This window comes from Notolabrus celidotus, chromosome 12 (assembly GCF_009762535.1).
Source record: "Notolabrus celidotus isolate fNotCel1 chromosome 12, fNotCel1.pri, whole genome shotgun sequence".
NCBI classification, from domain to species: Eukaryota; Metazoa; Chordata; class Actinopteri; order Labriformes; family Labridae; genus Notolabrus; species Notolabrus celidotus.
In genome coordinates this window covers 22,557,803-22,580,407 of record NC_048283.1, presented here as the reverse complement: position 1 = coordinate 22,580,407, position 22,605 = coordinate 22,557,803, and the positions used below count along the sequence as shown (strand labels likewise).

At 45.2% G+C, this 22,605-nt stretch overlaps 2 protein-coding genes across 2 annotated transcripts in view; one reads left to right on the top strand and one right to left on the bottom strand.

The window, feature by feature from the left end:
- The window catches only part of LOC117822764 (IgGFc-binding protein-like), a 36,563-nt gene extending 22,924 nt beyond the window's left edge, over window positions 1-13,639 (top strand). The window contains exons 41-62 of the mRNA XM_034697668.1: window positions 179-276; window positions 825-955; window positions 1,572-1,741; window positions 2,115-2,329; window positions 2,443-2,637; window positions 2,759-2,947; window positions 3,374-3,810; window positions 4,278-4,396; window positions 4,844-5,040; window positions 5,303-5,441; window positions 5,518-5,700; window positions 5,945-6,090; window positions 6,672-7,015; window positions 7,104-7,327; window positions 8,418-8,559; window positions 8,989-9,325; window positions 9,870-9,986; window positions 10,357-10,458; window positions 10,849-11,044; window positions 11,989-12,252; window positions 12,669-12,811; window positions 12,998-13,639. Coding sequence (XP_034553559.1) covers window positions 179-276; window positions 825-955; window positions 1,572-1,741; window positions 2,115-2,329; window positions 2,443-2,637; window positions 2,759-2,947; window positions 3,374-3,810; window positions 4,278-4,396; window positions 4,844-5,040; window positions 5,303-5,441; window positions 5,518-5,700; window positions 5,945-6,090; window positions 6,672-7,015; window positions 7,104-7,327; window positions 8,418-8,559; window positions 8,989-9,325; window positions 9,870-9,986; window positions 10,357-10,458; window positions 10,849-11,044; window positions 11,989-12,252; window positions 12,669-12,811; window positions 12,998-13,213 — 4,304 coding nt within the window. The 3' untranslated portion in view covers window positions 13,214-13,639. The remainder of the gene's footprint in view (window positions 1-178; window positions 277-824; window positions 956-1,571; window positions 1,742-2,114; window positions 2,330-2,442; window positions 2,638-2,758; window positions 2,948-3,373; window positions 3,811-4,277; window positions 4,397-4,843; window positions 5,041-5,302; window positions 5,442-5,517; window positions 5,701-5,944; window positions 6,091-6,671; window positions 7,016-7,103; window positions 7,328-8,417; window positions 8,560-8,988; window positions 9,326-9,869; window positions 9,987-10,356; window positions 10,459-10,848; window positions 11,045-11,988; window positions 12,253-12,668; window positions 12,812-12,997) is intronic.
- A 39-nt stretch (window positions 13,640-13,678) lies between these two features.
- LOC117822789 (dysbindin-A-like) lies at window positions 13,679-21,426 on the bottom strand. The gene is made up of 10 exons (XM_034697699.1): window positions 21,164-21,426; window positions 19,461-19,514; window positions 18,273-18,323; window positions 18,081-18,141; window positions 17,585-17,717; window positions 16,579-16,711; window positions 16,284-16,306; window positions 15,921-16,067; window positions 14,932-15,060; window positions 13,679-14,847 (listed from the first exon to the last, which is right to left on the bottom strand). Exons 1-10 carry the CDS (start codon window positions 21,271-21,273, stop codon window positions 14,588-14,590), a joined length of 1,101 nt encoding a protein of 366 aa, XP_034553590.1. The 5' UTR covers window positions 21,274-21,426; the 3' UTR covers window positions 13,679-14,587.
- Window positions 21,427-22,605: the final 1,179 nt, after the last annotated feature.

Sequence of the window (22,605 nt, the reverse complement as noted above, 5' to 3'; positions counted from 1 at the left end):
CGTTCATTGTTGTAGTAGTTTAAACAATCAGGTGTTAGCAGGCTTTGGTGTGTGCAGGAAAAACAGTCTATGTATGGAGAGCAAAAGCAGGAGGAACACAACCCAGCGTGATGACATCTTCTTGCTCCATTTCCATGTTGATTTGACTGCTATGGTTCTTTCTGTTTCTCTGTTTCAGGCCTGTGCGGAAACTTCAACGGCAACAAAGGAGATGACTACCTGAAACTGGACGGCACTCAGACTAAGAACGTTAATGAATTTGGTGGCAGCTGGAAGGTTTGTGTTTCTTTGATTGGAGGTTTTCATGGTTTCATTTGCGTCTTTGAGAAACACTCAGAGGAGAAATTCCTAGCGACAAGCTCTGTTCAGTTTTTGGATGACAGCTCTCTCTCTCTCCAGTCTGATCACAAGTGGTACCTGGAGACACATTTGGAAGCTGTCTTCTTGTCGTCAGATCACCCAGGACCCTTATGAGAGTGAGACAGACAGAGAGACTGAGCGATGACAGCTTCCTGATATTTTGTGTGTCATAGGTGTTTTTGTGGGAAACGTTAGCCCACTGATTTATCCTCCTACTGCAGCACGTTGAGCTCAGGAAGAGACACTTGTGGCGGAACATGATGCAACAATGTTGAAAGAAAAAAAATGTTTTAGGAGCTTTAATGAACAGCAATAAGAGTCTGTGCCCTTGTGTAAAATGTTTGAGATCAAGGAGTGAAGTTTCAAACAACCTTTTTCGACAATGTTTTGTTGTAATGTCTTAAAAGTGTGTTTGAAGAGAGCTACCTCTGAGTATTCTCACATGTTGGTGTGATTGAACGCAGGTTGGAGGAGACTTCGGCTGCACCAGTGACTGTCCAGGAGGTAAATGTCCTGAGTGTGAACCTGCAATGATCCCACTGTACCAGGAGAGGCGCTACTGTGGCATCATCTCTGACAAGGAAGGACCATTCAGGTGGGTCCTGTGGTTGTACTGAAACAGATTTTGTTGGGTTGAATTGATTCATGTATTTGTTTTCAAGAGAAAATTAACCCCAGTAGGATTTCAGAAAAAAACTGTGATAAAAAATGTGAAAATTCAAAATGGGCTCAAACAGCAAAAACACAGGAAAGGTTTAAATGCACCACAAACCACGCTGCAGAGCCAAGAACATCTCTGTGCCCAGAGCTGATTGTGCTAATAGAATCAGTCACACACAGTAAGAAGGAAACTTTTCTGCAGAGGGCTGGTGGAGGTCAGCTGCAGTATTTAAAGGATGTTATACTCAGACCTTTGAGTGGTCACCATTTAAAGGCCAGTAAGTAGATAATACCAGACATTTCAGACCACTGATGATCACAAACTGAAGGGTTGTTAGTTATGTGGAGTTTATTTATCAGTTTATCATCTTCAGTCTGTGTCCTCACTCTGTGTCCTCACTCTGTGTCCTCACTCTGTGTCCTCACTCTGTGTCTTCACTCTGTGTCCTCACTCTGTGTCCTCACTCTGTGTCCTCACTCCGTGTCCTCACTCCGTGTCCTCACTCTGTGTCCTCACTCTGTGTCCTCACTCTGTTTCTCCGTCTCTACAGTCAGTGTCACAGTAAACTGGATCACACAGAGTTCCTCAGCGACTGTGTGTTTGACATGTGTATGTACAAAGGACACGCCTCCGCTCTGTGCAGCAGCCTATCAGCTTTCAGTTCCGCCTGTCAGGAAGCAGGGGCTAAAGTGGAGAGCTGGAGGAGCGAAAACTTCTGTCGTAAGTCAGCACCATCCCTCCATCCATCATACTTCCATCTGTTATACATCCATCCATCCATCATCCATCCCTCCATCCATCATACATCCATCTGTTATACATCCATCCATCCATCATCCATCCGTCCATCCTTCCGTCCATCCATCCATCATTCATTATACATTCATCCATCATACATTCATCTGTTATACATCCATCCATCCATCAGTAGTGTGTGTTTTGTGTAGAGTTTATTTGATGAGCTCACCTGGCATTAAAAACAACAATGATGGGAGACCTTTGAGTCCAAGCTGAAGTTAAAAAAGAAAGGAATAAAAGTTGTCCCACTCCCTGTGTATTTAATCTTACTGTCTCTCTCTGTGACTCCCTACAGCTCTATCTTGTCCTGCAAACAGTCACTATGAGTTGTGTGCCGACCCCTGCCAGCTCACCTGCAGCGACCTCGCCCCAGCTGATGGCTGTGACGAGAGCGCCTCCTGTGGGGAAGACTGTGTGTGTGATGATGGCTTCATCATGAGTCACGACAAGTGTGTCCCTGTGGCAGATTGTGGCTGCCAGGACGGAGGGCAGTACTATCAGAACGGACAGGTAACACACCTGCAGAACAGCTCCTCTGTGCTTAATCTGCAGATAAATATGTGAATACATATAAAGGTATATGCATGAACAGGTTCTGTCACTCACCTGTCCTCTGTCCTCAGACGTTCTTCCGTGGACAGTCCTGTGACACTCGGTGTGTGTGTTCAGACGGAGGACAGATTCAGTGTGACTCTACCTTCAAATGTTCAGAACATGAGAAGTGTGTTCTGAAAGACGGCTCCAACTCCTGTGAACCCAAAAGTATCGGTTCTTGTTCTGTGAGCGGAGTCAGAACCATCCGCTCCTTTGACGGACAGGTAAAGTATTTTAGTTCTTCATGAGGTTAGAGTAAGCTCATTATCCAGGATCATGTGTAGCATCCATAGACTGTATGTAAACTATAATAACCCCATCTCTAATCTGTCTCTCGTCCTGCAGGAGTTTCCTCTGTGGGGAGACTGTCTGTTCATCCTGTCAGAGGTGGAGGAGATCGATGGAGGGAAGCCGGCCTACTCTGTGTTTGTGGAGCAGAAAACTCTTGAAGACGGTTCAGTCTCTCGCAACGTGGTTATCAAAGTTGAAGACACTGAATTCACCATGGAAGCAGGAGTCAGCTGGGAAGTCAAGGTAAGACTGATGTTTGGTTCTTTTTGTAAGACATTCTGGCAGAAAATCAAAAGTTTAAACAGAGACATGGACACAAACAACACACCACCTCTCAAACTCTCTGGAACCATCATCAGCAGCAATAAAGAAAATTATTATCTGCCCATCATTTAAGACACAAACAAGTTGACAAGTTTTGTTTGTTTGGTTGTTTTTTTTTAAATCTGTGGTTAAGATTGGAGGTGTTCAATTTTTTTTTTCTGTGTTGTTTTATTCTAGTTTTAAAGAAAGTCAGATTTTATGAGATTGAGTGTAAAGAGCAGTTCTGGTCTTGGAGAGTCCCGATATAAAATCTAAAGCCCGGTTAGCTTAGGGGTCAGCTCCTCACATGACTCAAGGTGATGATGATAACAGCTCACCTGTAGATGTGTTTGATTTTTGTCTCAGGTCGATGGCATCAGAGTCTCCCTTCCTCTGTCACTGAACGAGGGCAAAGTTCGAGTATATCAAAATGGCATCCACATCGTGGTTGAGACCGACTTTGGTCTGAAGCTGACCTATAACACAGTGGCAGACTTGGTGTTACAAATCCCATCGACCTATCACAGCGCTCCAAGCGGTCTCTGTGGAAACTTCAACGCCGACCCGTCTGATGACTCCATGGAGGGGAAAGGGGATCCGTTGGCTGCAGCGGCATTCTGGGTTGTAGAGAAAGACGACGTCCAGTGCGAGGTGGACTGCGGAGACACTCCCTGTCCTGGGCTTGATAAAGAGGAGGTTCCAGAGTCTCAAAAGGCCTGTGACATCATCAAATCAGCACAGGGCCCGTTTGAGGGATGCCACTCTTCAGTTAGCCCGACTCCATTCTACGACATCTGTGTCAAGTAAGGACATAAACCCACATACACACAGTGTCAATGTTTACATGTTATACTTTGATATTTATTATCATACTTTCATTTACATATTTTACAAACATTCACTCACATGACCTTTCCTTAAACTACATATGTGTTGATTTTATGTTAAAGAACTTCCTGTTGTGTTCATTTGGCTTTACAAGCTCCTTCCCTCCTCAGTGACAGATTACTTTAGGCAACATTTCAGGTGCACTTATTCACTTTGACCTGTAATCAGAGCGGTTTAAGTGATCTGGATAAACTGTTGAAGAAGGAAAGCAGTCATGTGATCAGTCAGAGTTCAACATGATCTGTTTAGGGTTATGTTACAGCATCATTCCTGGTGTTCAGATTCAGGTCAGGTTAGACCTAATGTGTGATGCGTTGATTCTGATTGATTGATTGATTGATTTTGGCTTCCTGTGTAAAGTTTGTGTGGTTTGTGTTTTTAGGGAGATGGCCACACACAAAGGAGGCGACAAGCTCCTATGTCAACACATCCAGAGTTACGTCACACAGTGTCAGCTCGCCGGAGCCAAAATAAAGGAGTGGAGGAGCGACAAGTTCTGTCGTAAGTCTGAGTCAGGGTGATCACTGCAGCTGAATGTAGATACGTTCATCTGGATGAAATTAGCATGAGCACAGCTGATTATGAATATAAATATATTGAGAAAGAAACTTTGATTTCCCCAGAATGAGCTTTATATACCAGCTCTCTCAGACAAGAATAACCTTAAAGATGTGAGCTTGTTTTCTCTCTCCATCACCATCGGTGCAGAAGGACTGCACTGATAATGTCTGAAAATGTTTTGAACTCTGATCTCATGTGGGAGAGGGAGTTTTATTGCATTCAGGTGTTAGTACTCTGGTCAAGCTGCACATGGTTAAAAAACGAATGAAATCAACAATTAGTGAATATTTAAGAACCAGAAGTCAGAAAAGCTGCTGAATTCAGGCCACAGAAATCCCGGCACGCCTCTTCAGCTCTGAGTCTCTGCCTCTGGGTTTGTCTCTGCAGCGCTGACATGTCCATCGGGGAGTCACTATGATCTGTGCCCCTCCACCTCGTCCTCCACCTGCTCCTCCCTTCAGGACTCAGCCGCTCCGCCGGCCTGTCAGGAGGGCTGCCAGTGTGACGACGACCTGTTGTTTGATGGAGCAAAGTGTGTCCCAGTGGAGAAGTGTGGCTGTTCTGTGGATGGACGGTATTATAAAGTAAGAACCTTCATCCATGTTGACTTCTTCATTGTAACACTCATTCAGCTTCAGGTTCAGAGTTTACTGAAGCAGTTTAATCGAGCTATGCTCAGACTTTCTGTGCCTGTTTGTCGTTCGGGGCCTGAAATATGAAAACATGAAGATTATAAAATGTATTTTTTATTAAACAAATAAAACAGAGGCCCTATGTGTGTATCATATTCAGTAATGTTCAGCTAGTTGTCGGTGCTCTATGATAACATGAGTGACTCTGTTTCAGGCGGGGACATCAGTGCTGTCAGAGGGCTGTTCAAAGATCTGTTCCTGTGAGTCTGGAGTTCTGAGCTGTAAGGACTTCAGCTGCCAGGAGGGGGAGGAGTGTAGCAACAAGGATGGAACAATTGGCTGCTTCTCCACAGGTCAGATACTTACCTCAGGACTGTAATCCTGTCCTCCCTTATCTTATCTTTTCTAAATATTGTCTGTGTGTTTCAGACCCGTGTGCCGATATGAAGTGCAGGGTGAAGGAGCACTGTGAGGTGTCAGAGGGTCAGGGTGAGTGTGTGCCAGACTCTAAGGCCATGTGTTGGGCTTTTGGAGACCCTCACTTCAGCACGCTCGACGGCATGACCTACCCCTTCCAGGGAACCTGTAGCTACATCCTACTCAGCACTACAGGTGTGATTTTACCTGGCAGACTCCACACAACAGATTTGCTTTATTCATCCTTAGAACTTTAACAACAATTAAGACTGAGAACAGTGTGGTCGACTCAGAGGTTGAGATCTGTCTTCTCTGTGGTCATGCAGCCTCTCTTCACCACATATTCCCCACATAGTGAATTCAGATACCTCAAATATATTCCAACATACAGACACTGCTACACACCTGAGCTCTTCTAAGAGTTTTTCTGATCCTTCAGGTGCGGATTCATCCCTGCCGGATGTAACTGTGACCATGAAAGGCGAGCTGAGAGGAAACTCTGAAGGCTCCTTCGTGCATTCAGTCACTGTGGAGATGCTGGGCCATCGTATCGACATCCCCAGTGGAGTGGAAGATATGATACTGGTGAGTCTAACTGTAGAGCATTTCAACAACTGGAAATTATGGACTAATGACTCATACACATTAACAAGCTGGCAGTTTGGTTTTGATGTGACCCTTAGCATGGAAAGCAGGCTGCTGTGTCCGTATGGTTACACCAGCTGTCAGCAGACGGTTAAAATCTCACTCTAACTGTGCGCGGCTGTTAGTGCTGGTCTTTGTGAATGAAGAGTTTTTGGCACTTAGTCTGGTTTGCGTTTAAAGGGGACACAGTTTGATGAGTAATGGCTCATTTGGCGCACAGAGACACTGTTTGAGTTTGTGGAGCATTTAACCCCAGCTCATATATTACCATTTAATTTACATTGTGAGATATAGTAGTGTTAGCAGTGAAGAGGCTAAATGCTAACGTAAGCTGTGGAACTTTAACCATCTGTGTTATTTTAGTTTGATGGATCTCTGAGCAGTAACATTCAAATGTTTATGTTTTAGTGATCCAGCTTCATCCGTCAGATAACAGCACTCAGGTTTTCCACTGAAGCATGATTCCAGAGTGAAATGTTCACCTTGTATGGGGAATAACTGTGGGTGGTGTTTCCCTGTAGGTGGACGGCATCAGGGAGGAACTCCCCGTCACGATCGAAGGAAGATTCTCCATCAGCCAATCTGGAGTAAGAGGAACAATCAGGAGCGACATTGGCGTGGAGGTCACCTTTGATTGGGCCGCTTTTGTCATGATCACATTAAGCAGCAGCTACTTTGGTAATGTTGGCGGACTCTGTGGTAACTACAATGGAAACAGGTCAGATGACCTGACCACTGCAGGAGGAAGCATTACTGCTAATGTGACGGACTGGGCGGCGTCTTGGAGCACCCCTGATGGAGACCCGTTCTGTTTCCATCACTGTGAGGGGGAGTGTCCTCAGTGCTCACAGGAGGACCGCAAGAAGTAACGTCTTCAAATGTTTTGATGATTACACAGGGTGATGAAATGTGCTGGTCTCAAACTCTCAGTCTTCTCTTTTGTTCCTCCTCAGGTACACTGGTCCAGAGTTCTGCGGCATTCTGAATGATAAGGCCGGACCTTTCGCCGGCTGTCACGCCAGTGTTTCAGTCGAAGAGTTTGTGAAGGACTGTTTGTATGACGTCTGCCTCAATGAAGGGCGACAGGATGTGCTGTGTAAGGCTCTGAGCGCGTACATGACAAAGTGTCAGGAAAGCAAAGCATCGACGGCCCCGTGGAGGGAAAAGGCCGGATGTCGTAAGTCAAACATATTACGCTTTGCACACCTCAGGAGGTGGACGTAGCCGCAGTGAGGTCACTTCCTGGTTTTAGGTCGCAAGTTGGGAATTTCAATGTTGCACGTTATTTTGAAGCCAGCAGTGGGAGCATCTTTAGAAAAGAGGATTGAGCTGCGGAAACATTCGTTTTCGTTCAGTTCTTAAGAGGACAAATCACACAAAATGGAGCCACATTATGAACCTCAGTTTAAATCTTAATCGCATTACAAATAACAAGTTGCAGTAAACTTATTGTAGTAGATTTAAAGTATTTTATATAAATACTGTTTTTTAACTTTTACTAGTTGGAGGGAAGATGGGGTGTGAAATATTCTCTTTGGATTCAGACGTGACATTCTGCAAACTTTAACCATGAGGGAAAGCCAAAAGGCTGAGAACCTGTGAGTTAAAGATGATGTGCACCCTGTACTTTATGATGTTATCACAAATCACAGATTTAACTCATCATGCAGACCTAACCCTGATGAAGTATGCAGCTTACTCTTCAGAGTACCTTTTAGTTAAAAACCACAATGAAGAAAACATTTGTCATGCCTTTCTGACTCCGTTCCCTCTGACTCCTCCACCTGTCTGACTCCACCACCTCTGACTCCTCCCCCTTTCTGACTCCGTTCCCTCTGACTCCTCCCCCTGTCTGACTCCATCCCCTCTGACTCCTCCCCCTGTGTGACTCCATCCCCTCTGACTCCTCCTCCTGTCTGACTCCGCCACCTCTTCCTACTCTCTGTGACTCTGACCATCATTCCCTATATGAACATCATGCTGTGTTGAAGAAGAAACTAAACTCATTAGTGTTTACTGAGGGAACAAAGCAGCTGAGGAGAAGGAGGAACATTTACTATTGACTGATATACAATCAGAGGAGTCGCCCCCTGCTGGACTTTACAGAGACTGCAGGTTTCAGACTCCTCTATAGTTGCTTCACATTTCATCCCTGGAGACTACATCCACTTCTTATTCAGGTCAATGCTCCAGGCTGCACCAAAAGTCTAACAAGTCTAACACGCCCCACTCCTCTCTATCTGCCCCCATCCCACTCCTCCCTCCAGCTCTTCAGTGCCCTGAACACGGTCACTACGAGACCTGCGGCTCAGCGTGTCCAGCCAGCTGTGGTCCTCAGCCTATGGTGTGTCCACTGATATGTGTGGAGGGCTGTTTCTGTGACGACGGATATGTGATGAGTGGAGGAGAGTAAGTTTAAAATTCCCAAAATTCATTAAAGGTTCATTGTTCAAATAATAGAGATTATCTTATCTCACAGAAGGACTTAACGGTGTTCATGTGAATTAATTAATTATCTTGAGACTTAAAAAGTATCTCTGTGTTCAGCCTCAGTGTTCAGCGTTCCTTATTTAACCCAACTTTGTTCCTTCTGTGTGTGTATGATTATAAAATATCACTATAATCTGTATTTAAAGGCTTTAGCAAGAAACTAAATGTCTGAATAAACCAAAGTTTTACTGTCAGGTAATATAAGTCCAGCATCTATCTCCAGGAGTCAGTTCAGCTTCAGGTTTTCAGTTTTTGAAGTTAACTTTCTTCTTTTACGTTTCTGTTTCAGTCAGATATCGCCTGCAGGTAACTTGTATTTCTCAGCTCGATGTTCTTCCTCTCTGTCAGGTGTGTCATCAGGGAGAAGGGCTGTGGCTGTGAGTATGAAGGACATTACTACAAGCCCCATGAGGAGTTCTGGGCTGATCCGGAGTGCCACCAGAAGTGTGTGTGCAACTCAGCCACACAACAGGTGAAGTGTAAGCAAACTGGATGTCAGGTCGGAGAGATGTGCAGCATTCTAGATGGAGTCCAGGACTGTTATCCAATGAGCTTCAAGACATGCACCGCACGCGGGGACCCACACTTCACATCCTTTGATGGTCAAAAGTTCGACTTCCAGGGCAACTGTGTGTATAATCTGGCCAGTGTGTGTAAGGACGTCAGGGGACATAAGCACTTTGAGGTACGCTGTACACTGCTGTCTATCATCTGCAGGTGTATCCTGGTACCTTAATAAAGACACAAAAAGAAACCATCAGGGATGTTCTCACAGGTTTCTGTTAAAGGTCTGACTAACACCTGAACACTTATTACCTTCCTTTTAAGTTCAAATGTAACGGAAATGTTGTTCACTACTCCAGGAAATAGACCCGATCAGTACATCTGCATGTTTCTGTCATTTTCATAAACAGAGAACCATGTCTCGGGAGTTGTTCAGTCAGAGTTAAAATGTATGAACCTATGACAGAGAACTTTGAAAAGGTGTCGTGTTACCTTTAATTTAGAGGAACAGATCGGAAACCTGATTCACTCTTAAGCTGTAACACCTGTTTAGACCCTGAGTTAGACAGGGACCACAGGAAGGATATAAAGCAGAGGTAAAGTTCACTTTACTGCGCTCACTCTCCCTGATTTCATTATTTTTTTGTCCTCTCCTATCCGTCCTCTCTCTTTCTGTTCTCTTCTCCTCCTTCGCTCCTCTCTCCTCTGACCATGTTGGATTGCAGATAACTCTGGAGAACGAAAACCGCAACAACAAAAGAGTGTCTTACGCCAGAGCTGTGACTCTTAAGGTCTTCGGCGCAGAGTTCACACTTTCACGTGAAAACGCAGGCAAAGTGCTGGTGAGAAACAAACACACGCTTACACACACTGCAGGGTGTTCAGGCTTATACATGTTCTACATCTGTTCAGCTTTTAGATACAAGCAAACCTTAAAACCCGTACTCTACCCGGTGTTTTGAGATTTTGACTAATCAGGGTTGAGTATTTAACACAGCGGGGTAAGAAGTCAGAAAGCCAGGCAAAGAAAAGATGGTTTAAGTTGTTGGTAGTCAAACTGAGCAAGTCCCCACAGAGAGCGAGGACTGAAGTGTTCTCTTTAAACATCAGAGAGCACTGAAGGTGATGTTGTGGTAAATGAACTGAAGATGAAGAGCGCCCTCTGAAGACGAGGAACACGAAGTCACGTTTTTGTGTGCTTTCTTTCCTCAGGTGGATGGTCTTGAAAACACTCTGCCGGTATCATGGAATAGAACACTGGTGCAGGTTTATCAGAAACACAGACACGCCGTCATCGAAACACACTTCCTCAAGGTATTCATGAACACACACAAACACACACAGTCCTGTTCAATAGTACACAATGCCAAGGAAACAAACAATAGCTCCACACAGATCTTACCTCTATCATTTAAAGAGTTATGATTTCATAAATCTTCTCTCAACGATCTGTCGATGGATATATTTCTCTGAGTGAAAGCTGTTTGTGTAGTCTCGCTGCTTCATGTTGAACGTGAGCACAGACCTTGAATGAGTTGGACTGTAAGGCACTCACCTGCCTTCAGTGACCTGCTAAACTACCTGTAATGCATTTTTTTAAGGAGCATTGAAGTATGAAAGATGTGATGTGTAGTGATACTGAGAGAAGTTAGATCAAACATCAACACCTTCATCAATGTGTCCTTCATGTCCACCTTGTTCCAGGTGTCCTTTGACTTCTCCAGTGCAGTGAAGGTGGAGCTGGCATCTAGTTATGAAGGTGCGACCTGCGGCCTTTGTGGAAACATGAACGGAGACGCTGCTGACGACCTGACGCTGCCCAACGGCCAGCTTGCCGCTTCTGCCAATGATTTTGGAGTGAGCCAGTGGGTGTCTGATGTGGAGGGCTGCTCTCAAGAGTGTAAGGAGACGCTTCATTATCATCACCCTCCCCCTGCGTATCATTCAGACCCTCCAGGCTCCTCTGGTGTTTATTGGTTCACAACAGCTTCCATGTAGTGCTTTAACCATCCACCGTGAGCAATGAAGTTTACAGTTACTAACACGCATTAATAGCAGGTGTAGCTCAGGTACAGGATCAGCCCAGTTAGCACAGCAGGCGCCCCATGTATAGAAGCTGCAGTCTTTGTTGCAAGTCATCCATACTTCCTGTCTCTTTTAACATCCTGTGAAATATAACGCCCCCAAAATAACGTTTAAAAAAAGTTTAAAGCCTACTCCCCAGCAGTCTAAGCCTAAAGCAGTCTAAGCCTAAAGCAGTCTAAGCCTATAGCAGCATAACTAAGAGCTGGTCTAAGCCTGAGCCAGCTCTAACTATAAGCTTTATCAAAAAGGAAAGTTTGAAGCCTACTCTTAAAAGTAGAGAGGGTGTCTGCCTCCTGGACCCTGACTGGTAGATGATTCCAAAGGAGAGGGGCCTGATAGCTGAAGGCTCTACCTCTCATACTACTTTTGGAGACTTTAGGTATGACCAGCAGGCCTACATTTTGGGAGTGTAGTGTTCTAGAGGGGCAATAGGAACCATGTTGCTAACAGCCCCGTTGGTCCTCTGCTACAGGTTTATAAAGAGTCTCTGCTCTGAGACTCGGGAGGACTGAGTGAGGTTCTTCTTTGTAACCTGTAACAACCTGATTAGGGATGAAGGACAACAGACATTCACACATAGACGCAGCTTTGGTTAGCACGGTCACACGTCAGCGTTGCTGCCATGTTGGTAGTGGCGTCCTGTAAGGATGAATGTGGAGGCGTGTCTCTTTATGATCATGCCTGTCTGAATTGGACTTCTTAATCATCATATTGTTAATAATGCTTTAATAATGTTGCTACTGTTTTTTCCACACTCAGGTAAGGACTGTCCCCCGCCCCTCCCCTCCGGCGTCGCTCCGCCCCCCTACACACAGGTGTGTGACATCATAATATCAAAGGAGGGACCGCTGGCAGGATGTATCGACCTCCTGGACTCCAAAGAGTTCCACAAAGACTGTGTCTACGACATGATGCTCAACAACGGCAACGAAGAGGCGGCCTGTGAAATCATCAGAGATTATGTAGAGGAGTGTCTGAGTGCTGAGGGCGAGGTCCAACCATGGAGGACAGAAAAGTTCTGCCGTAAGTCTTTGATTTAGTTTTTTTGAACAGAAAGACTTTCCCTCACATAAAAGTCAGGAGCAGGGTGTTTAAGGGTTACTAGTTTCTCTTCAGGAACCAATGGGCGACGTCACTGAGACCATATTTTATACGCTCTCTGAACCATGTCGCTCATGAAGACGAGTTACAGAAAATCAAAACACAGCAAACACAACGCAAATTCAGAAATGATGTAAAAAAACAGAGAAACAGGCTGCAGAGTGGACGTGTAAATAGTAGAGGGCGCTCAAGGGAACAAACATACTCTACGCTAAAGATTTGGGGATGTTGGAGGCACAGGAGCAGGGACTGCTTCTTCCTCAGGGGATGTGGAGATTGTATGTGTATGTGCAATGTGGGTAATACCGTGTGTGTGTGTGTGTGTGTGTGTGTTTCAGCAATGAAGTGTCCAGCCAAAAGTGAGTACAGTCTCAAAGCTCCCGGCTGTCCAGTCACCTGCAGCTCTCGATCTCCTCCAGCGGACTGTAGAATCCTGCCTAGTGAGGGCTGTGTGTGTAAGGAGGGACACCTGATGAGTAAGGTAATAACCTCCTCTATGCCCCGCCCCCTTCAAGTGACATGTGATCGTTTTTGTTCTCCACGTATTTTAGTTCTTTATTTAAACATGATAAAAAATTAAAACATTAGAGCAGAGAGCGTTTCTGTGAAAGAGGAGGAAGTGTCCCCTCACATGAACATGCTCACATGCTGAACTCTCCCTCTGCAGGACGGCTGTGTGAAGCTGGCTCATTGTGGCTGTAGGGTCAAAGGTCGATTCCTGGAGGCTGGGGAGGGCTTCTATGAGGAAAGTACCTGCAGCCTTTACTGCAAGTGTGAGAAAGGAAGTCTGATCTGCAAGAAGAACCCCTGCACGGCAGACGAGACATGTGCTGTGGTGAAAGGTGTGAGGGGCTGCTACAACAAAGAGTTCCTGAAGAAATAAGGAGAGGCGGAGGGACAGGAAGGAAGCAAGGAAAACAAGGGAGACAGCAAGGAAGAGAGCGACAGCAAGGAAAAGAAAGACAAGAAAAAGAAAGACAAGAAAAGGAAAGGAAAGAAAAAGAAAGGGGATTAAAGATCAGGTTGTTTCTCAATCAATTGAAGATATATATTCAGATTTAATCATCCAATCAGGGGATGTCCTGTCACTTTCTGTCACTCTGTTTTCAGACACTTGAGCTGAAACACTGGAAATTAAGGTTTTGAATCAGGAGCTGACTAACTCTGCAGCGTCTCAGTAATTTACTTCCTGTTTGATTTTTCCTCCATTATACACATTTTCATTCTTTAATCTGCTCATCATACTTCAGTCTGTATCAATCAAGTATATCTGGTGATCAATAAACATTTCAGCAGCTTGAACGTCTGACGTGTGTGTGATTTATTTCAAGGTACCCCACAGACAAGATGAACAGACCGATTCTTTATTGTTCAGGTGAAGGTTTATCATTCTCTTTTTATGGGAGTTGTACAAGAGGAGAGACTCAGCCGCCTCATCATTACCAATCTGTCAAACCCAGAGAGCATGATGCTGACGGACTGATCACACATCATCTTACCATGACTCTTATCAAATCTCAACGTGATCACAAAACGGACTTTAAAGTTCAAGGTGTCGGGTTTAGTGCCATCTGGTGGTGAAACTGCAGATTGCTACCAATAAAAAATAAATCCACTCATCCTCCTGCTGAGAGGAAAACCTAAAGTGGCTGCAGAACTCCAAACAGACCTGCAGGTGTTTGGTTTTTCTGCAGATTTAAAACCTGCTCTGGTTCAGGAGGGAGGGACGAGATGACGAGTCAGTAAAACCAGAGCTGCTACGACTGAAACCTGACCCTTGGTGGTAAACGTGTCGTAAAGACGACTTGTTAAAACTCCTTCATAGATAGGATGAGATAAGAGTCTAAATCCTGCAGTTACAGAGAGCAGAGATCAATAATGCTGCCAGTGAGGCTCAGGAGTTGGAGCCCTCTGAGTCTTGGTTCACTTTAAAGGATTTTTCCAGCCTGTTAGAATCCGTCCTACTCTCCGTGTGTTCAGGTTTAAGTTACTAACAAGGGCAGTTTCAGGATCGGTCTGACTGAGTCAGGCTGTCCAATCAAAGACCTTCATGTTAGAGTAAGATGATTCATTTTATTATCAAGATCTGAACTCAGAAACAGATTCTACCCACAGAGCTGCTGCCTCCGTCAGCGAGGGGTTAAAGAGACTGGAAACACCTGAAGTAACGAAAAGGCTGAGTGAGAGCAAAGAGTCCTATCACGGGCTGTCAGAGGGCTTTAAAAGGGCATCAGGGGTTTGTGAGTCCAGGCTCTGGTTACCCTGAAGGCAGATCGTCTGCAGGGTCACTGTCATCAGAGCCCTTCAGCGCACCCACGTCCTGCAGACCAGACAGAGACACATCGGGCTGGAAGTCCTCCTCGTCTGACTGAACCATGGGATCATCGCTCTCCTCACTGCCCGCGTCCTCCTCCTGCTCCCACGCTGCGTCCTGGTTGGACGACTGGGTGTTTTTGGGAGGGGTTTCGTGCGTTAGACTTCTGGAGGACTCAGAGGAGCAGGACTCCAAATCTGGACCTGTCAGAGAGGACTGCTGAGTGACTGAAGGTTTTCCCTCAGAGGAGAGCTGTGTTTGAATGTGGAGCAGCACTGAGGGGTTACCTGAGGTCAGAGAGGATCCCGGGCTGAAGTCTTCACTGGTGGAGTTCAGGAAGTCATCCAGTGCCTCCTGGTCTGACGTGTTAGCCACGGTCATTTGATCCAGAACACTAACATCAGCACTTGCTGATTCTATGAGCACACACACACACACACACACACACGCACACACGCACACACGCACACACGCACACACGCACAGAGAGAGAGAGATAGAATTAAAGCACAGGATTACTTTGTTCTTACCTGGTCAGGGACTCACAGCCTGCAGCAAGCTAACATGCACAAACACACAACTTGTTGCAGAAAAATATATCTTGATATCTTGACCATTGAGGGGTTAATAAAGCAGTGTGTGTGTGTACGCTGTGTCTCTCCTGAGTGTGTGCGTGTGTGTGTGTACACTGTGCCTATCCTGAGTGTGTATTTACGCTGTGCCTATCCTGAGTGTGTGTGTGTGTACGGTGTGTCTCTCCTGTGTGTGTGTGTGTGTGTGTGTGTGTACGCTGTGTCTCTCCTGAGTGTGTGTGTACGGTGTGTCTCTCCTGTGTGTGTGTGTACGGTGTGTCTCTCCTGTGTGTGTGTGTGTGTACGCTGTGTCTCTCCTGAGTGTGTGTGTACGCTGTGTCTCTCCTGAGTGTGTGTGTACGCTGTGTCTTTCCTGGGTATGTGTGTACTCTGTATCTCTCCTGAGTGTGCGTGTGTACACTGTGCCTCTCCTGAGTGTGTGTACACTGTGTCTCTCCTGAGTGTGTGTACACTGTGTCTCTCCTGAGAGTGTGTGTACACTGTGACTCTCCTGAGTGCGTGTGTACACTGTGCCTCTCCTGAGTGTGTGTACGCTGTGTCTCTCCTGAGAGTGTGCGTACACTGTGCCTCTCCTGAGTGCGTGTGTACACTGTGCCTCTCCTGAGTGCGTGTGTACACTGTGCCTCTCCTGAGTGTGCGTGCACAGGCTGACACGATGAGACCGAGTTCCCACAGTGACTCACGTCTGGTCTGGAGGTACCCGGTGGACAGGTACTGCTTCACGTCTTGGTTGAAGGCGTCTTCGTAGACTTTCTGTCGCTCTCTCAGTTTCTGTTGCATCACCTGCTCCTTCTCAGCCACCTTCTGAGCATGCTCAGTACTCAGCTCCGCTATGAACACACAGAACACACAGAACATTCAGAACACACAGAATATTCAGAACATTCAGAACATTCAGAACACACAGAACATTCAGAACATTCAAAACATTCAGAACATTCAAAACATTCAGAACATTCAGAACCATTAAGAGTTCTTCACTGGAACAACGACACAACCTGCTCCTATCAAAGCAAACAGAAACTAACAACATGAAGGAAACTCACCTTCCAGAGCATCCAGCTCCTTCCTGTGAGAGGACAAACACAGTTAGCATTTAGGGACCATTAACTTCTTTAATTTAAATCAATACTTCATTCTGATTGGAACCCATAACAACAGGGATTCATTCTGATCACACATCCCATCAGATTCGTCCACAGAGAGGACTCAGAGCTGAATTTCTTTTTAGAAACAGATCCATCTTCATGTAGCTCTAACCGGGATCCCAAATTTAAAGCTGAGGAGAACAAGTTTAAAGGAGGACGAGATAATAGCACTCAGTGAGGGTTGACCTCTGACCTTTTCTTCTTCTTGAACCCGTCCAGCTGGTTGATGTGATGCTGTTTGGACGTGTGCTGGTCACACTGAGCACACAGAGTCTCCAGGTAAACCAGTCTGCTCTCCATCTCCTCGAAGTCTCCCTCCAGCAGAGCTGCAACCACACACACTCTGCTGTCACTCAGAGGCTCTGCGGCTCAGGATTTATTGATTGATTGATTATTGGTGTTATTGTCTTCAGCAGTGAAACCTGGTGAATCCATGTGCGGCTGCAGTGATCGATCATTCGAGTACTCTATTGATTGTAAAGTAATAATAAAGGTGCGTGCACAGCCTGTAGACTGTGTTTGGGTCTTTGCTGCTGTAACAAAGCAAATGTTCCTGATGTGGATTACAAAGGATTATCTAATCTTGTTTTATAACCTGGCCTTGATGAGTAAACTTTGACGTTACAAGTTAGCGTTAAACGGTGGATAAAGACATCATCAGACAGAACGTCTGGTCGTAAACATGCTAAATAAAAAAAAGCACGTTGGTCTGACTGGAGGATTTTTATCTTTATGAAACAAGAGAAAAGTGTGATCCGTATATTTATCTCTGCACTTTTAAATGCCAGTACAGCCTCCATTCATGACATTAAAGCAAAGTTCCTGACTTTTTTACAGTCACCTGAATGCCACACGTCACATTGACAGCACGGAGAAAACAGTCAGAGCTTAACTCTGTCACGTCTGACTTCTCCTTAAAGAATGAAACAAAACAAAGACCAACTTTAACTTCTGTATGATGACAACGCTGGAAGGTGACGCCTGTATTGACAGGAGTGAATCTACAGCAGCCGTCAACATCACAAAGATCACGACGCCTCAGACTCCATGTTCACAGACGGGACAGATTTCTATTCCAGACCTCAGGGAAGCCGTATTAATTATGAGTATGAACATGTGAAGATATATAATTAAATGTAGATATATATAATGTAGATATGAAGATATATAATGTAGATATATATGATGTAGATAAGAACCAATGTTGGCAGTGATGGTGTCCAGTTCACTGATGAAGGCCGGCAGACTCTGCAACTGCTCCTGAAGCTGAGTCAGGGCAGTTCTTCTTCTCTCCCAGTGAGCTGAGAGCATCACTATGTCTCCGTCTGCAGCCTGACACACACACACACACACACACACACACACACACACACACACACACACACAGGTAAGAGTACTTTAGAATAACTGGCGTTCTGAATCAGATTAAAACATTTCTGCTGCAGCACAAAACGTCTGATCGTTCATCTCCAGGTTGTTTTTGTGTCAGCAGAGAAGGAGACTCTGAGTCCAGTCTCTGTGTTTGCCTTTCAGCAGGGCGAGATTGTTACGACCTATAAGATGTTCTGTCTGTGAGCCGCACAGATAAAAACATGAAGGGAGATATTCTCCTTCTCTGCTGTCGACACCTTTAAAGAAACAACTGCAGTGTGTGAGAGTCGCGGGTATCTGAAACAGTGATGTCACCGTGCGTACCTCTGCATCCTGGGCGCAGTCTTTGGTTCTCTTGTGGAGCAGAAACCAGCTGTCCTCATACCTACAGAGAAACAACACACTCACATCAACAAGGCTGTCTGCACTGTGTGTGTGTGTGTGTGTGTGTGTGTGTGTGTGTGTGTGTGTGTGTGTGTGTGTGTGTGTGTGTGTGTGTGTGTGCGTGTGTTGTACCTGCTGAGGATTTCCACTCCAGCGCTGAAGTAAGGAAGACTTTCTTCAAACCTAAAACAAACAGAACAGTTCAGTCCTGGTTCAGACTTAAAGCTCCTGCGAGAGACCCTCATGCTGTGTTGGTTTGGCACCCCCATGTGGACAGAGCTATGTGTGCAGTCCTGTAACAGTGTTGAGGTCGAGACACCGACCTCGAATCCAAGTGGACTGAAGAACCTGTTCCTCTCATTAACTTCAGATTCTGATCCTGTCGGCGTGTCAGAGATTTAAAGATCACTGTGTGTCGTGTCTGAATACACACCAGGCTTCTTGATGTTGGGACACACACTCCTCGCCCCCTGGTTCCAATCGTGGATCACTGCAGGTGTTTGATAAAATCTAAAATACCTACTACCCACCTGCTGTGAATCAGAATCCACCAACCAATCATCTCAGACTGTTAATGTTAGCTGCTAACAGCAGTGTTATATCCATAGACTGTATAAAATATGGACGTAGTATTCATGACGTCACCCATCTGTTTCTGAAGCACTGTTTTGAGGCCAATCGTCGGCGGCAGCCATATTGTTGCTGTCGAGCGAATGTGACGTAAAGAGGCGGGCTTTGAGCCTCCTAGCCAACAGCTACAGTGTTCCCGTCTGTCGATCAAGTCAGCTGTGTCTCTCATTGGAAGACTCGTAATCTAAATATCTTTGAAATTACAACTTTATGAAAAACTTCACCCCCCGTACAGTGTGTGCCGATGGAGAAATGAGCTATCCAGACTACACTCGTCTTTTGAACCAGGCTGTAAACATGTTTATTTCTGCTGTAAAGATCATCTTTTTTGAATTGGTGTGTATGTGGTTTCTGGTACTTTCGGAGTCAGCCTCAAGTGGATCTTCGATGAACTGCAGTTTTTAGCACTTCCGCATTGGACTCATATTTTTTGAACAGAGGTTGCCACTTGGTTATAACAGTCTGTAGGGACTTCATCCTCTCTGACGGATCAGGGTTCATGCTGCCCTGATGTCTGTTATAGTTCGTCTATGCTTCCTCCATCTCACACTTTGTTCAAGTTATTCTTTGACTCTCGTGTTCTTAACTTCATTTTGGATGGAACACAAAAACATCAAACATACAGAAAGTTTACAGACTGTCCCTTTAAATCACTTCACAGCTGATATCTGGTGATGACTCTCTGCTCACCTGGGTCTCCTCCGGAGTTTGGGGTCTCTGGATTTGTCTCCAAGCGTCTTGAAGCTGCAGAGAGAGAGAGAGAGAGAGAGAGAGAGAGAGAGAGAGAGAGAGAGAGAGAGTATATGACATTATTAAAAGTACACTGACATTAAATTTGCTGTAAAAATCAGAAATGTGAAACTGATTTATTTCCCACCGCAGAGGCGTAAAACAAGGCTGCAGTCTCACACACACACAATTATTTTGTTTAGTTAATTTCTTGATTATAATTATTACTGTTTAATATGTATTTTTTTACTAATGATATGCAGATTTATTTAATGTTTAAAAAAAGAAAGATAAAAAAACTCATATATAATGCCTTAATCGTGATTGTATATATTGTATGATGGGATTTTTTTTTATGCTTTGACAATATTGTTTTCACTTTCATGCCAATAAAGCTGTTTGAACTGAATTGAATTGAGAGAGAGAGAGAGAGAGAGAGAGAGAGAGAGAGAGAGAGAGAGAGAGAGAGAGAGAGAGAGTAATATATAATATGTAATGAATATATATGTAATGTATGTGTATGAATTTTATGTGCTTTGGCAACAACATGTCTTTGTTCATGCCAATAAAGCAAATTGTATTGAATTGAATTGAATTGAATTGAGAGAGAGAGAGAGATAGAGAGAGAGAGAGAGAGAGAGAGAGAGAGAGAGAGTTAGAGAGTTTTCTTTTCTAAGAGATTCCCACTACAGGGACATCACTAAAATGGTACCAAACTTAACCTCAGAAGAGAAACTGTCAGTTCTCCTGGGGGTAGGGTCAGCAGCTCCTCTGGCTGCTAAACATGTGTCTGCCTGTCACAGCCTGAGGGACGCACCATCCCATATTATTTGATTTTGGGTGGAGGTTTTGTGAGCGTGCCGCATCAGGTGAGGACATTGAGTTATGCTGTATAGGTAATCATTCATTAATGCGTATAGAATATGTAATATATGTAATATATGGTTGATATGTATGTGATGAATATAATATGTAATGAATATGGTGTGTGATTAATGTATATATGGTGAGTGTAGTGTGTTGTGAATATATATAATGTATTGTATGAATGTATGTGCTTTGGCAATAACATGTCTTTGTTCATGCCAATAAAGCAAATTTGAATTGAATTGAATTGAGAGAGAGAGAGAGAGAGAGAGAGAGAGAGAGAGAGAGAGAGAGAGAGAGAGAGTTACAGACTCCATCCTTCCACACAGTGTCTCTCCTGCAGTGGATGGTTGAGCTGGGTGTGTGAGAGCAGTCTGCAGGGCAGCATTGTTCCTCCTCCTTCAGTAAAGCTTGTTAGCTGATCACATGACCGTCAGCTGAGAGTAATAACAGGACCAGCTGACTCTGAGGGTTACAGAGATAACTCACACACAATGACAGTGAGACATGAAGAATAAACTGACGTTAAAGTGTAACTGCAGGATGCTGATGTTATAAACTGTACATCTGAATCTGCGTCACTGCTGCCTGTTAGCATGTTAGCTCGTTAGCCACTGTAGCTGCTGATCACAGCTCTGCAGTGAGATATTAACAGAGTTCATCTGCTGCACGACACACGGACACACACTAACACAGACACACACACCGAGCTGAGTGATCACGTGATATGAGTGGTTACAGGAAGCTACAGCTCAGACTGACATTAGCATTGGCGTGAAAACAGACTTCAGACTGACCCGGTGGTGAAGTCCTGCTGGACCATGTGAAGTCTCTCTCTGAAGTTCTCAAACATCACTCCTCCTCTACCTTTACCGAGTCCCACCTGAGTCCTCTCCCCCACAAACATCAGCCTGAGCTGTGTAGACCCTGACCTGTGTGGTGTAGACCCCGAGCCTCTGCTGCTCTGTGCTCACACTGCTCTGCCCTGTGTGAGGGTAAAATGTGCCCTGCGCTCAGGCTTCCAGGCAGCAGGTCTCTGTACTCACACTGCTCTGCCTCTGCTGTGTGTGTGTGTGTGTGTGTGTGTGTGTGTGTGTGTGTGTGTGTGTGTGTGTGCGTGTGTGCGTGTGTGTGTGTGTGTGTGTGTGTGTAAGGGTAAAATGTGCCCTGCACTCAGGTTTTCAGGCAGCAGGTCTCTGTACTCACACGGCTCTGACTCTGCTGTGTGTGTGTGTGTGTGTGTGTGTGTGTGTGTGTGTGTGTGTGTGTAAGGGTAAAATGTGCCCTGCGCTCAGGCTTTCAGGCAGCAGGTCTCTGAACTCACACTGCTTTGCCTCTGCTGTGTTCGAGGATAAAATCTGTCCTGCGCCCAGGCTTTCAGGCAGCAGGTCTCTGCATTCACACTGCTCTGCCTCTGCACCATAGACTGTAAATAAAAATGGACAGCGTTGCTCGGCCTCTTCCCGTTGTACGGTTCTGAAGCCAAAAAAATCCCGCTCCTGGGCGCCGCCATTGTGCAGCCAGAGCCTGTGAAGCCACTGTAACAAGCTCCGCCCTACAGCGTAACGTCACAAGACGCTGTGTGTCCTTTGAAGTTTCACTCGACGGCGGCTGTGAATCAAAGGAAACCCGGAAGTAAAACCCCGTTTTTAAACTCTAATAACCAACGAAAAAGAAACTTTTCAGAAAAAGAGGACTTGGACACAAAACAGTCAAATAATAACTACATATCACCACAGCATACGGATGTGAGACACATTCGTACGACGTGTATTTATTTTTTAAAGTTTGACTGCTCCCCCATTTAAATGAATGAGGGAGATGGATTTTTTGACCTATACTGCTGCCAGTCACCAGGGGGCAGACACTCTGCTGAAAGCTTCACCACCAGGGCCGTATCCGGCTCGCTTGCTCTGCACCATAGACTGTAAAAAATATGGACGTAGTATCCGTGACGTCACCAATCTGTTTCTGAACGCTGTTTTGAAGCCAATTGGCAGCAGCAGCCATATTGTTGCTGTCGAGCCAGTGTGATGTAAAGGGGCGGGCTTTGAGCCTCCTAGCCAACAGCTGCAGTGTTCCTGCAGGCAGCTGTGCCTCTCATTGGAAGACTAGTAATCTCAATATCTTCGAAATTGCCGAATTAGAAAAAAATTCACCCCCCTCACAGTGAGAGGACATCGAGAAATTAGCTATCCAGACTACACTCATCTTTTGTACCAGGCTGTAAACATGTTTA

Excerpts from the sequence above, each read along its gene's own strand:
- LOC117822789 (XM_034697699.1), bottom strand. The coding sequence starts at position 21,273 with ATGTTTGTGGGGGAGAGGACTCAGGTGGGACTCGGTAAAGGTAGAGGA. Across the intron at positions 16,068-16,283 it reads GGAGCTGGATGCTCTGGAAG|CGGAGCTGAGTACTGAGCAT; the intron begins GTGAGTTTCCTT and ends GTGTGTTCATAG. Across the intron at positions 15,061-15,920 it reads CGGGTACCTCCAGACCAGAC|AATCAGCAAGTGCTGATGTT; the intron begins GTGAGTCACTGT and ends GTGTGCTCATAG.